Source organism: Nyctibius grandis, chromosome 11 (genome assembly GCF_013368605.1).
Source record: "Nyctibius grandis isolate bNycGra1 chromosome 11, bNycGra1.pri, whole genome shotgun sequence".
NCBI classification, from domain to species: domain Eukaryota; kingdom Metazoa; phylum Chordata; class Aves; order Nyctibiiformes; family Nyctibiidae; genus Nyctibius; species Nyctibius grandis.
The window spans coordinates 5,086,846-5,101,975 of record NC_090668.1 but is presented as its reverse complement, the minus strand read 5'-3'; the positions used below and the strand labels follow the sequence as shown (position 1 = coordinate 5,101,975).

Here is a 15,130-nt window from a genome sequence, read left to right as displayed (position 1 = left end):
AGAAGGTGACAGCTCCCAAGTCACCTGCCCAAGCCCTGCCAAAGCTTTCGCTGACCCCTGGCACAAGGATTAAAGTTTAATGTGGCTCTGGAGCTGACCCTGGGCACACACCACCCCAGGGACACCGGGTTGGAGACAGGCTGGTGGCTGTCCCTTGGGCCACCTTCAGGGCAAGAGGTGTTTTGGCACCAAGAGGTGTTCTGGCATCAGCCCGGTGGCTGCTGGCTATTGGTGCATCATGGCCATGGGGCCGTTTCACGACTCCTTTGGCGTCACCCGAGGGGTTCATTGATGAAATGTCACACCAGGTTGAGTTTGTCCCCCTGGGACTGGCCCCGCGGGATGGGCTCCGTGCCATGGTGGGGCCGGTCGGTGTGGTCTGGGCACATTCCTGGGCATGTGTCCCTGCCAAGAGCCACCACGGCGCTCGCTGGGGCGGGCTGAAGTCCTGCCCCGCGGACACCTTTGGAGCAGCAGCTGGTTGGGGACCACGGTGAGGCAAGGGGACCTCAGAGGCGTCCCCAAGGCAAGGGAGCCAGGCACGGCACAAGCGCCAGGGCTGGCGCGGTGCCTGAGGCCATGGCTTGTGTTTCGGCAAGGCGATGTGGCACCACAACCATTTGGGGACAGAGAGGTTGCCAAGGAGGGGCTGGGCATGGCCTTGTGTCCCCAGCTCTCTGGACATCATGTTTTCTCCTTGCAGATGAACCTCCTCACCCAGGTAATGGGGCAGCCAGTGAGAAGGGCACCTGCACCTGGATGGACCCACCCCTTTGCTGTGGCACGTGGTGCCCACGGTCCCCGCGGCTGGGACCTGCCCACTGCTGAGTCTGGGGGTGCAGGGAGGGGCTGGGGGGTCCTGGGAGGCTGCTGTGGGCTGGGGATGGGTGCTAGCAGGGGTGGGTGCTGGCAAGGGTGGGTGCTATAATGTGTGGGTGCTAGTAGGGGTGGTTGCCAGCAGGGGTGGGTGCTGGCAAGAGTGGGTGCTAGCAGGGGTGGGTGCTAGCAGGGGTTGGTGATAGCAGGGGTGGTTGCTATCAGGGTTTTGTGTCAGTAGGGGTGGGTGCTACCAGGGTTGGGTGCCAGCAGGGGATGGGTGCTGCCAGGGGTGGGTGCCAGCAGGGGATGGGTGCTACCAGGGGATGGGTGCTAGTAGGAATGGGTGCCAGCAGGGAATGGGTGTCAGCAGAGTTCCCAGGTTCGCTGTGCCCCCTTTCCCCACAGGTGAGCACCCTGGTGCAGGCCCTGCAAGACCCAGACGGGCCGTTCCTCCAGCCCCGGCGCTGGCTGGGCTCCTGGGTGAGACAGGTTTGGGGGTGCTGGCACGGGCACCCAGCCAGGGGCTTGGGTAGGGGATGGCAGCAGTGCAGCCAGGGGCTGTGCCATGACACTGGTGCCCTGGGTCCCATCTCCCCAGCACCACTGGGGCTGACAACGGGTGTTTGTCCCTCCAGGTGAGCAGCTCCAGGCAGGTAAGTGCCAGTGTCCCCTCTGTGCCCCACAACACCTGTCCTACCCCTGGCTCAACAGGACCAAATCCGGCACGCCCTGCCTTTTCCTCAGCACCCATGGGTGCTCAGCACCCATGATGGCCCCTTCTCAGAGGGTTACCCCACCCATGGAGACCCAAGCTGTTCCCAAGCCACCGGGGATGGGGGATGAGCCAGCGGGTTGGTGACACTGCTGCTGTCCCTGGGGCACCGGTGGCCCTGAAACACAGCTGGGTCCCCAGGCGGTGGCCGGGGCAGCGAGCACGGCAGCGTTCTTCCTCTGCGAGGGGCTGCTGGGCCAGCACTTCGACGTGGTCCATGATGGGGTGGCTGAGCCCCAGCCCGGGGACCTCTTCCTCTTCCCACTGGCCTCGGGGGGGCCAGGCTGGTGGGGCGCCCACGCCGGTGTCTACTGCGGTGATGGGGAGATCATCCACCTGGAAGGTGAGCTGCAGAAGGTGGTCACGATGTGGAGATGTCCCCATGGAAGGGACGCAGGGTACAGCATCCTCTTCACCTTGCAGGCAGCTTGGGGATGTCCCCATCGGGGATCGTGGCCAAGCACGGCAAGAACCACCTCCTGCGGACGCGGGGTCCGGCCAAGGTGCTGCGGAGGAGGGGAGGGCTGGATGCAGCCGCCCTGCAGCGGCGGATCCGGGCAGCCATGGACCAGACGGTGGAGTACGACGCCGTCACCTGCAACTGCGTCCACTTCGCCCTCAACCTGCTGGGGCTGGGCCAGCTCACCGGTGCCATGGTGGGTGCCACCGCCCCGGGGGACCCCGACACCCGCTCCAGATGAGCGTCACCACTGCCCATCTCTCCCAGGTGTCCCCAGGGCTGCAGTGATGGAGGTTGTGACGTGCCTGAGGGATGCGTGGGGCTGGAGCACCCTTCGCCAGGGGACCCGTGTTGCGCCGGTGACTTTGGCATCCCTCTTGTGTGGCAATAAATGGTTGCATGGAGACCCTGTGACAAACCTATTCAATTTGTGGGGCTTTTTCACCTTTGCTTTCCTTTTCCCAGAAGCTGCCAGTGAGCGATGTCCCACCTCAGCACATCTCTTTGCCGCTCTTTGCTCCCTGTGGCCTCCCGAGACAAACAGATTCGTCTTTCATTTCTGGCCTTTGATTTTGAGCATCAAAATCAATATCCCCTGGGCTGCTGGGCTGAAAATTGGCCAAACAGGTGGACCAGGTCTGGTCGGAGGCCTGTCACAGGTGGTGTACCCCAGGGGTCAATACTGGGTCCAGTCCTGGTCAACATCTTCATTACTAGTCCACATGACAGGGCAGAGTGTTCCCTCAGCGAGTCTGCTGCTGACACCACATTGGGAGGGGTGGCTGATGTGCTAGCACCCAGAGGGACCTGGACAGGCTGGAGAAATGGGCCAACAGGACCCTCATGAAGTTCAATAAGGAGAAGGTGCAAAGTCCTGGCCCTGCAGAGGAACAAGCCCAGGCACCAGGACATGCTGGGGAGGTGTGACCAGCTGGAAAGCAGCTTGGCAGAAAAGGCCCTGGGGGTCCTGGGGGACTCTAAGTTGACCAGGAGCCGGCGATGTGCCCTTGGGGCACAGTGAAGGCCAACAGCATCTCGGGCTGCAGTAGGAGGAATGTTGCCAGCAGGCCAAAGGTGGTGATCCTTGCCCTCTGCTCAGCACTGGTGAGGCCACCCCTGGAGCACTGGGTCCTGTGCTGGGCTCCCCAGTACAAGAGAGACATGGACAAACTGGAGGGAGACCAACAATGGGCCACCAAGGGTCTGGAGCATCTCTCATGTGTAGAGAAGCTGAGCAAGCTGGGGCTGTTTAACCTGGAGAAGAAAAGGCTCAGGGGGATCTTACCAGTGTGTATCTATACCTGATGGGGGAGGAAAGATGGAGTCAGGCTCTTCTCGGTGGTGCCCAGTGCCGGGACCAGAGGCAATGGGCATGAACGGAAACACAGGAGGTTCCCTCTGAACATCAGGAAAGACTTTTTTCACTGTGCGGGTGACCAACCGCTGGCATGGGTCACCCAGGGATGTTCTGGAGCCCCCATCCTCAGTGGTATTCAACAGTCATCTGCACATGGTTCTGGGCAAGGAGCTCTAGGTTGAGGTTGGACCAGATGACCTCTAGAGGTGCCTCCAACCTCAACCATACTGTGATCCTGTGACAATAGTCCTCTACTGATATTATTTAGAGCTACTTTGGGTCTCTCTCTGGGATTTTTTCAGGGACTCTTGCAGTTTCCACACTCACAGGAAAGTTTCTGGGAGGCTTCGCTCCCACCAGAGGGGAAGTTTCATTCCTCAGTGAGGGGGAAATGTCCCTGTCGCTTCTAAGGGGAAGGGAGCAAAAAAAATGAGAAGCCTGATCAGGCTGGGGCTGGAGGAAGTTCTCTCGGAGGCATGTGGGAGGTTGCTGCGTGACACTTGGAGATGTCCTGCAGCTCCTTTGACTCAAGAGCATTTCCAGGGTCTCCCGTGCTGCCTCCCTCTGTTCCCAAACTCAACATTTCAGATAGAATTAGCAAATTAACTCCAGCTGTATGAAGTGGAAAAAAACATCCGGGTTTTTCTGGAGTTTCTGTTGCATTTTGGTTTTGCTTTCAGCCTTTCTCTGTCTCTGACGTGCATCAGGAAGGATGTGAGGGCTGGTGTGGCCCCAGTGCCTGCCGACCCACCCATCCCAGCCTCATTTCCCACAGCCCTTCGTGGAGCTGCCAGCAGCCCAGCTCTGTCGCTGGCTCCGTCCCAGAAAGAACAACGGGAAGAAGCAGCAGCAGCCCGGTAAGGATGTTCCCATCTCCACATCCCATTGCAGGCAGCTGCCCGTGCTGCCATCACCCCGGGACAGGAAGGGGAATTACGAGTGGGGCTTGTCCTGGTGTGTCTCCAGCTCAAAGAAGTTGGGAAGACGGGTAACTTTTGCCTGAGCCAAGCCTTTGCGCCTGGCAGGAGCCACCACGGGCAGGGTGTGATGGCAGGGTGGGACCCAGCACTCCAGGCACGGGCAGGATGGCACGAGCACCGCACTAACACCCAGTTTCTCTTCCTTTCTCCTTGCAGATGTCGAGCAGCTCTGTAAGTAGGAGCTTGGTGAGACCTCCACCGCCAGCGTGGGGGATATGGGAGGACGCTGAGGGGCAATGGGGCTGGTTCTGTTGCCTCCTCACCTTCCCTCCCTGGTGTGGTTAGCAGAGGCAATGTGTGGTGACCGAGTTTCTGCTGTGCAAAAGCATCCCCAGGCGTGGGAAGGTCTTCGAGAAGGTTCCAGAGAACACTTTGCAGCCTGGGGACATCTTGCTCTTCCCCTTGGGATCCAGCTCTGGCCAATCCTGCATCAGTTTCTTACATGCGGCCGTCTACTGCGGGGATGGAGAGGTCATACACTTCCAGAGTAAGTACCCGACACCCTGCTCACGTTCAGGAAGTGCCGGTGGCCAAGAGATGGCTGGCGGCCTGGTGGCTGGGCCGGGGCGATGGGCATTTCTTGGTTTTCCAGACGGGAGCAAGCGGGGGAGCCATGGTCGGATCATCAAGGAAGGCTTCAGAGCTATGAAAAAAGAAAGGGGGAAATGCCTGATTTACCGAAAAAAAGACAAGGTCGACCTCAATGACTTCTACATGAAAGTCAGGGAGGTGATGAACTGCGAAGCTCAATATCACTTGGGCAAAAACAACTGCATCCACTTTGCCCTCTACCTCCTGGGCTTGGTGGACTTCTACATGGAACTGGTGAGCACAGAGCTGGGTGTCACGGCCACGGTAGGACGGCTCCTGCACCCACACCCTGCCCTGCGTTTGCATCCTGACCTGATTTCCCTGGGGCTGGCTCATGGGTGGTGGGGACAGCCGAACCCCCCACACATGGACAGCTTTCTCTTGCAGGTGGAAATCAAAAAAGAAGATGGCAGCTGTGGTGGTGGGGCCGTGAGTATCCCTAGTGTCAGCCCTCCCTGGCAGGGCTGTGGTGTCCCCGGGAAGACTGTGGGGTCCCCAAAGAGGGCTGGTGGCTCCAGGAGTGCTGGGGTCCCTGGGAGAGATGCAAGGTCCCCAAGTGGGCTGGGATCTTCGGGAGAGTTGGGCTCCCCATGAGGACTGGAGTCCTTTGGAAGGCTGGGGTGACTGGGAGGGCTGGGATCCCCAAGAGGGTTGGGGTACCTGGGGGGGACTGCAGTTTCTCCAAGAGGGTTGGGGGTCTCCAAAGAGGCCTGGGGACCCCAGGGTTTTCAGGTGCACGGGAGGACTGTGGTGTCCCAAGGAGGGCTGGGGTCCCCGGGTTGGCTGGGTCCCCAGGAGAGCTCTGGAGTACAAGGGAGGGCTGAGTCACCAGTAAGGTTGGGTCATCGAAGAGGGATGGGTTCCCCTGGGAGGACTGTGGGGTCTCCGGGAGGGCTTCAGGGTCCCCAGGAGAGCTGTGGGGTCCCCAGGGAGGTCTGAGACCCAAGCAGGGCTGGCATTCCCAGGAGGGCTGTGGGATCCCCAGGAGGGCTGTGGCATCCCCAGGAGGGATGGGGTTCCCAAAGAGGGATGGGGTCCTCAAAGAGGGATGGGGTCCCTAAGAGGGCTGTGGGGGCTGGGAGGGCTGGGTCCCCAGAAGGGCTGGGGTCCCTAAAAGGGGCTGGAGTCCCCAAAAGGGGCTGGGGTCTCTGGGAGGGCTGCAGGGTGTCCTAAGTGGGCTGGAGTCCCAGGAAGTCTTTGGGGTCCCCAGGGGGGGCTGGGCTCCAGCTGCCAGCGCTGGTGGGGAACCCAGCTGCACGGGGTGGGAAGGGCAGGGCAGGGGGTCGGGGGACCGTCCCCCCCTTTCCAGGCTACCTGCAGCCCACCCACCCTGGCGTTGCAGAGGAGCAACCAGATGGTGTGAGGGGTGGCGGCCACCATGTTCCCTCGTGAACGGTCACCCCTCGACCCACGGAGGAGCCTCAGCGTCGCCCTGCGCACTCCCGTGCCTTTCCCCACGGAAGGACCTTTTCTCCAGGAGGGGCTGCTTTCTGTTTGCCAGAGCTGAATTGTCAGACATTAATTAGATGCTTTATTAAATTTTTCTACCCCAAATGTGCCCGTTTTTCCCTCACTGCCTCACTCCTGCATGACAGGGTGAGCGAGCTGCCCAGCTGACAACCAGCCTCTCGGGGCTCGTTAGCTGCGAAGAAAAATAACGACTGAAATATCTGCCAATATCAATAATTACCTGTGAAGAATAATAACAACAACAATAATATCTACAATAAGAATAAATAATAAAATACAATATAATGAGGGGATTCTGCCCCTCTGCTCTGCTTTTGTGAGACCCCCCCTGCAGTGCTGCGTCCAGCTCTGGTGCCCCAACAGAAGAAGGACATGGAGCTGTTGGAGCAAGTCCAGAGGAGGCCACAGAGATGCTCAGAGGGCTGGAGCCCCTCTGCTCTGGAGACAGGCTGAGAGAGTTGGGGCTGTTCAGAATGGAGAAGAGAAGGCTCCGGGGAGACCTTCTAGCACCTTCCAGTACCTGAAGGGGCTACAGGAAAGCTGGAGAGGGACTTTTTACAAGGGCATGGAGTGATGGGACAAGGGGGAACGGTTTTAAACTGAAAGAGGGGAGATTGAGATGAGATATTAGGAAGAAATTCTTTGCTGTGAGGGTGGTGAGACCCTGGCCCAGGTTGCCCAGAGAAGCTGTGGCTGTCCCCTCCCTGGCAGTGTTCAAGGCCAGGTTGGAGGGGGCTTGGAGCAACCTGGTCTAGTGGAAGGTGTCCCTGCCCGTGGCGGGGGAGTTGGAACTGGATGATCTTTAAGGTCCCTTCCAACCCAAACCAGTCTGTGACTCTCTGATAATGTATCTCATCCATATATATATATGTATATCACATATCAGACAACATACACGATAATATAATTGTGGTAGGGTGACCTTGGCCTGCTGCCAGGTGCCCACCCAGCCGCTTTATCACTCCCCCTCTTCAACTGGGCAGAGGGAGAAAAATATAACAAAAGGCTCGTGGGTCGAGCTAAGGACAGGGGGACATCACTGAGCAATTACCATCACGGGCAAAACAGGCTCGACTCGAGGAAATTAATTTCATTTATTGCAAATCAAATCAGAGGAGGGTAATGAGAAATAAGAACAGATCTTAAAACACCTTCCCCCCACCGCTTCTTCCTGGTCTCATCTTCATTCCCAGTTTCTCCACCTCCTCGCCCCAAGCAGCACAGGAGGATGGGGAATGGGGGTTGTGGTCAGTTCATCACATGGCTCTGCTGCTCCTTCCTCCTCGCTCTCTTCCCCTGCTCCAACGTGGGGAGACAGTCGTCCACCAACTTCTCCAGCGTGGGTCCTTCCCACGGGCTGCAATTCTTCACAAACTGCTCCAGTGTGGTCTCCTCTCCATGGGGTCACAGTTTCTACTAGGAGCCTGCTGGGATGGGCTTTTTGGGGGTCTCTCCCAAGGTCTTGGGGCTCCCCATGGGCCGCACCAGCCATGGTAGTGGGCTGAGGGACTGTTGCAACCTGGGTGCTACAGATCTGTGAGTCCGCAGGACCAACACCAGCCTCCCTCCGTTCCCAAACTCAACATTTCAGATGGAATTAGCAAATTAACTCCAGCTGTATGAAGTGGAAAATAACATCCGGGTTTTTCTGGAGTTTCTGTTGCATTTTGCTTTTGCTTTCAGCCTTTCTCCGTCTCTGACGTGCATCAGGAAGGATGTGAGGGCTGGTGTGGCCCCAGCGCCTGCCGACCCACCCATCCCAGCCTCATTTCCCACAGCCCTTCGTGGAGTTGCCAGCAGCCCAGCTCTGTCACCAGCTCTGTCCCAGAGAGAACAACGGGAAGAAGCAGCAGCAGCCCGGTAAGGATGTTCCCAACTCCGCATCCCTCCCTGCCGTGGTAAGCAGAGGGAAAATGAGGCGCTCAAGTTTCTGCTGTCCAAGAGCATCCCCGGGTGCAGGAAGGTCTTCAAGAATGTGCCAGAGAACATGTTGCAGCCTGGGGACATCTTGCTCTTCCCCTTGGACACCAGCTCTGCCCACCACAGTGGCAGCTTCATACATGCAGCCATCTTCTGCAGGGACGGAGAGGTCATACCCTTCCAGAGTAAGTGCCCGACACCCTGCTCACATTCAGGACGTGGCAGTGGCCAAAAGGTGGCCAGCGGCGTGGTGGCTGGGCCAGAGCAATGGGTGGCTCTTGATTTTCCAGAGAGGAACTTTTGGAGGAACCACGGTGATATCGAAAATGAAGATGGCAGTTGTGGCGGTGGGGCCATGAGTATCCCCAATATCAGCCCTCCCTGGAAGGGCTGTGGTGTCCCCGGGAAGACTGTGGGGTCCCCAAAGAGGGCTGGGGTCCCTGGGAGAGATGCAAGGTCCCCAAGTAGGCTGAGATCTTCAGGAGAGTTGGGCTCCCCAAGAGGACTGGAGTCCTTAGTGAGGCTGGGGTCTTTGGGAGGGCTGTGGTCCCCAAGAGGGTTGGGGTATCTTGGGGAATGGCAGTTTCCCCAAGAGGGTTAGGGTCCCCAAAGAGGGCTGGGGATGCCCAGGGGATTTGGGGTCCACAGGAGGACTGTGGTGTCCCAAGGAGGGCTGGGGTCCCCGGGATGGCTACGTGCCCAGGAGAGCTCTGGAGTCCAAGGGAGGGCTGAGTCACCAGTAGGGCTGGGGTCCCCAAAGAGGGATGGGTTCCCCTGAGACGACTGTGAGGTCCTGGGAGGGTAAGGTCTTCAGGAGGGCTTCAGGGTCCCCAGGAAGGCTGTGGGGTCCCCAGGGAAGTCTGAGACCCAAGCAGGGCTGGCATCCCCAGGAGGTATGGGGTCCCCAAAGAGGGATGGGATTCCTAGGAGGGTTGTGGGACCCTGAGGAGGTCTGGGTCCCCAGGAGGGATGGGGTCCCCAGGAGGGGCTGAGGTCCTCAGGAGGGCTGGGGTCTCTGGGAGGGCTGCAGGGTGTCCTAAGTAGGCTGGAGTCCCAGCAGGTCTTTGGGGTCCCCAGGGGGGGCTGGGCTCCAGCTGCCAGCGCTGGTGGGGGACCCAGCCACACGGGGTGGGAAGGGCAGGGCAGGGGGTCGGGGGACCGTCCCCCCCTTTCCAGGCTACCTGCAGCCCACCCACCCTGGCGTTGCAGAGGAGCAACCAGATGGTGTGAGGGGTGGCGGCCACCATGTCCCCTGTGAACGGTCACCCCTCGACCCACGGAGGAGCCTCAGCGTCACCCTGTGCACTCCCATGCCTTTCCCCATGGAAGGACCTTTTCTCCAGGAGGGGTTGCTTTCTGTTTGCCAGAGCTGAATTGTCAGACATTAATTAGATGCTTTATTAAATTTTTCTACCCCAAATGTGCCCGTTTTTCCCTCCCTGCCTCACTCCTGCATGACAGGGTGAGCGAGCTGCCCAGCTGACAACCAGCCTCTCGGGGCTCGTTAGCTGCGAAGAAAAATAATGACTGAAATATCTGCCAATATCAATAATTACCTGTGAAGAATAATAACAACAACAATAATATCTACAATAAGAATAAATAATAAAATACAATATAGTACATAATTGGGCTGCATCCCCAGCAGCGTGGCCAGCAAGGCGAGGGAGGGGATTCTGCCCCTCTGCTCTGCTCTCGTGAGACCCCCCTGCAGTGCTGCGTCCAGCTCTGGGGCCCCAACAGAAGAAGGACACGGAGCTGTTGGAACGAGTCCAGAGGAGGCCACGGAGATGATCCTCGGGCTGGAGCCCCTCTGCTCTGGAGACAGGCTGAGAGAGTTGGGGCTGTTCAGCCTGGAGAAGAGAAGGCTCCGGGGAGACCTTCTAGCACCTTCCAGTACCTGAAGGGGCTACAGGAAAGCTGGAGAGGGACTTTTTACAAGGGCATGGAGTGATGGGACAAGGGGGAACGGTTTTAAACTGAAAGAGGGGAGATTGAGATGAGATATTAGGAAGAAATTCTTTGCTGTGAGGGTGGTGAGACCCTGGCCCAGGTTGCCCAGAGAAGCTGTGGCTGCCCCCTCCCTGGCAGTGTTCAAGGCCAGGTTGGAGGGGGCTTGGAGCAACCTGGTCTAGTGGAAGGTGTCCCTGCCCGTGGCAGGGGGTTTGGAACTGGATGGTCTTTAAGGTCCCTTCCAACCCAAACCAGTCTGTGACTCTCTGATAATGTATCTCATCCATATATATATATGTATATCACATATCAGACAACATACACGATAATATAATTGTGGTAGGGTGACCTTGGCCTGCTGCCAGGTGCCCACCCAGCCGCTTTATCACTCCCCCTCTTCAACTGGGCAGAGGGAGAAAAATATAACAAAAGGCTCATGGGTCGAGCTAAGGACAGGGGGACATCACTGAGCAATTACCATCACGGGCAAAACAGGCTCGACTCGAGGAAATTAATTTCATTTATTGCAAATCAAATCAGAGGAGGGTAATGAGAAATAAGAACAGATCTTAAAACACCTTCCCCCCACCGCTTCTTCCTGGTCTCATCTTCATTCCCAGTTTCTCCACCTCCTCGCCCCAAGCAGCACAGGAGGATGGGGAATGGGGGTTGTGGTCAGTTCATCACATAGCTCTGCTGCTCCTTCCTCCTCGCTCTCTTCCCCTGCTCCAACATGGGGAGACAGTCGTCCACCAACTTCTCCAGCGTGGGTCCTTCCCACGGGCTGCAATTCTTCACAAACTGCTCCAGTGTGGTCTCCTCTCCATGGGGTCACAGTTTCTACTAGGAGCCTGCTGGGATGGGCTTTTTGGGGGTCTCTCCCAAGGTCTTGGGGCTCCCCATGGGCCACACCAGCCATGGTAGTGGGCTGAGGGACCTTTGCAACCTGGGTGCTACAGATCTGTGAGTCCGCAGGACCAACACCAGCCTCCCTCCGTTCCCAAACTCAACATTTCAGATGGAATTAGCAAATTAACTCCAGCTGTATGAAGTGGAAAATAACATCCGGGTTTTTCTGGAGTTTCTGTTGCATTTTGCTTTTGCTTTCAGCCTTTCTCCGTCTCTGACGTGCATCAGGAAGGATGTGAGGGCTGGTGTGGCCCCAGCGCCTGCCGACCCACCCATCCCAGCCTCATTTCCCACAGCCCTTCGTGGAGTTGCCAGCAGCCCAGCTCTGTCACCGGCTCTGTCCCAGAGAGAACAACGGGAAGAAGCAGCAGCAGCCCGGTAAGGATGTTCCCAACTCCGCATCCCTCCCTGCCGTGGTAAGCAGAGGGAAAATGAGGCGCTCAAGTTTCTGCTGTCCAAGAGCATCCCCGGGCACAGGAAGGTCTTCGAGAAGGTGCCAGAGAACATGTTGCAGCCTGGGGACATCTTGCTTTTCCCCTTGGACACCAGCTCTGCCCACCACAGTGACAGCTTCATACATGCAGCCATCTTCTGCAGGGACGGAGAGGTCATACCCTTCCAGAGTAAGTGCCCGACACCCTGCTCACATTCAGGACGTGGCAGTGGCCAAAAGGTGGCCAGCGGCGTGGTGGCTGGGCCAGAGCAATGGGTGGCTCTTGATTTTCCAGAGAGGAACTTTTGGAGGAACCACGGTGATATCGAAAATGAAGATGGCAGTTGTGGCGGTGGGGCCATGAGTATCCCCAATATCAGCCCTCCCTGGAAGGGCTGTGGTGTCCCCGGGAAGACTGTGGGGTCCCCAAAGAGGGCTGGGGTCCCTGGAAGAGATGCAAGGTCCCCAAGTGGGCTGAGATCTTCAGGAGAGTTGGGCTCCCCAAGAGGACTGGAGTCCTTAGTGAGGCTGGGGTCTTTGGGAGGGCTGTGGTCCCCAAGAGGGTTGGGGTATCTTGGGGAATGGCAGTTTCCCCAAGAGGGTTAGGGTCCCCAAAGAGGGCTGGGGATGCCCAGGGGATTTGGGGTCCACAGGAGGACTGTGGTGTCCCAAGGAGGGCTGGGGTCCCCGGGATGGCTACGTGCCCAGGAGAGCTCTGGAGTCCAAGGGAGGGCTGAGTCACCAGTAGGGCTGGGGTCCCCAAAGAGGGATGGGTTCCCCTGAGACGACTGTGAGGTCCTGGGAGGGTAAGGTCCTCAGGAGGGCTTCAGGGTCCCCAGGAAGGCTGTGGGGTCCCCAGGGAAGTCTGAGACCCAAGCAGGGCTGGCATCCCCAGGAGGTATGGGGTCCCCAAAGAGGGATGGGATTCCTAGGAGGGTTGTGGGACCCTGAGGAGGTCTGGGTCCCCAGGAGGGATGGGGTCCCCAGGAGGGGCTGGGGTCCTCAGGAGGGCTGGGGTCTCTGGGAGGGCTGCAGGGTGTCCTAAGTGGGCTGGAGTCCCGGCAGGTCTTTGGGGTCCCCAGGAGGGCTGGGCTCCAGCTGCCAGCGCCGGCGGAGAACCCAGCTGCACAGGGTGGGAAGGGCAGGGGGTCGGGGGACCGTCCCCCCCTTTCCAGGCTACCTGCAGCCCACCCACCCTGGCGTTGCAGAGGAGCAACCAGATGGTGTGAGGGGTGGCGGCCACCATGTCCCCTGTGAACGGTCACCCCTCGACCCACGGAGGAGCCTCAGTGTCACCCCATGTACCCAATGAGGCCACAAGGCCTCAGAAATATCTGTCAGTATCAATAATTAACTGTGAAGAATAGTAATATTATTAATTAATAATGTTATTATTAAAATTACTAGCATTAATATTAATACTATTGATGTTGATTATTAATAAAATTAATGGTATTGATACGAATATTACTGCTTATTGATATTTATGTTAATAATATATTAGTAAGTATTGATAATTAATATTTTAATAGTAATAGTAATAACAATAACAATATCTATAATAAGACTCAATAATATGATCTAATGCAACACAGTACATCATATATCGTATATCACACATCATATATAATATACTATATACCATATACTATATAATGTAGAATATATCATATGATAGCATATAGAATATCAAATATGATGTAATTAATATAATCTGCAAGATAATATAATGTAGTACAAGATATATAACAGACAATATATTATATATAACAGCATATAATATATAACATACAACAGATAATATATAATGTGGAATGTAGAATGGATTACAGATTATGTATGATACAGTATGATAGAATATATGTAATATAATATAATATAATCCATAATGTGATGTAAAGGATAACACATACTATATGGTATATAGTATATAGTATGTAGCATATACTAATAGTATATAATAGCATATAATATTTAATACATAGTATATAACATGTAATGTACAGTATATAATGTATTATGTATGAAATTACAATATAATAGAATGTAATATAATATAATATAAATATAATAAATAGAATTACTATACTATAATGTAATATATATCATCCATAGTTATACGTGTATATATATACACATAATACATATGCATGATATGTGTGTATATATACATATATGTAATGTATAATTATATAATTATACATTATATAATACATTATATAATGTATAATATATTATACATTATATAATACATTATATAATTATATATATGTATATATATGTATACATATATATGTATACATATATATACATATATATATATGTATATATATATTATAATGTATAATATATTATACATTATATAATACATTATATAATTATATATATGTATATATATGTATACATATATATGTATACATATATATACATATATATATGTATATATATATATTATAATGTATAATATATTATACATTATATAATACATTATATAATTATATATATGTATATATATGTATACATATATATGTATACATATATATACATATATATATATGTATATATATATTATAATGTATAATATATTATACATTATATAATACATTATATAATTATATATATGTATATATATGTATACATATATATGTATACATATATATACATATATATATGTATATATAATATAATGTATAATATATTATACATTATATAATACATTATATAATTATAATTATATAATTATACATTACATATATGTATATATACACACATATCATGCATATGTATTATGTGTATATATATACACGTATAACTATGGATGATATATATTACATTATAGTATAGTAATTAATCATACTATAATATCTTAATTAATACAATTTATCATACTATACTATATTAATTAATATATGTACATATATATACACACATGTATAATTATATCTATAATTATACATTACATATAGGTATATATACACATAAAAGTATGGATGATATATTACATATATGTGTATATATATACACATATGCAGATGTACTATGTGTATGTATATATACATATAATGCATGTAATATATAGTATGTGTATATATACACATAATGTACATTATATATGTATATATGCACACATATGTTATGTATAATTATATATGTGTATATACACACACATACACACACATTACATGTATGTATATATACATATATGCAATGTATATTCTATAACCCATCACGAGGTACGGTATATGAGCTATATGATGTACCCCTCACACCATCCCAAATCACACCCATTTCACGCCGAGGGCACCGCAGCCTGTGCGGGGCGCGGGGTGCGGAGCCGGGGACCCCTTTGGGGGTGCGAAGCCGTGCGGGGCGCGGCGGAGCCCCCAGCACCCTGCCCGGGGGCGCGGGCGCGGCAGGCCCGGCCCCGGCCCCCATGACGCTGCCATCAGTCCCGGCCTCCCACCGG

General features: G+C 53.5%; 1 protein-coding gene across 1 annotated transcript; it reads left to right on the top strand.

Moving 5' to 3' along the window:
* Positions 1-703: 703 nt before the first annotated feature.
* LOC137668921 (uncharacterized) lies at positions 704-6,647 on the top strand. Its single transcript, XM_068410733.1, has 10 exons — positions 704-721; positions 1,455-1,472; positions 1,733-1,948; positions 2,053-2,247; positions 4,089-4,265; positions 4,545-4,559; positions 4,674-4,875; positions 4,981-5,213; positions 5,367-5,408; positions 6,322-6,647. The coding sequence occupies exons 1-10, from the start codon at positions 704-706 to the stop codon at positions 6,340-6,342; spliced, it is 1,137 nt and encodes a 378-aa protein (XP_068266834.1). The 3' UTR covers positions 6,343-6,647.
* Positions 6,648-15,130: the final 8,483 nt, after the last annotated feature.

What these genes read in the sequence shown, in the direction of transcription:
- LOC137668921 (XM_068410733.1), top strand. An exon ending in TGGACTTCTACATGGAACTG is followed by an intron (nt 5,214 to 5,366) that starts GTGAGCACAGAG and finishes TTTCTCTTGCAG; the next exon opens with GTGGAAATCAAAAAAGAAGA. An exon ending in GCAGCTGTGGTGGTGGGGCC is followed by an intron (nt 5,409 to 6,321) that starts GTGAGTATCCCT and finishes CTGGCGTTGCAG; the next exon opens with AGGAGCAACCAGATGGTGTG.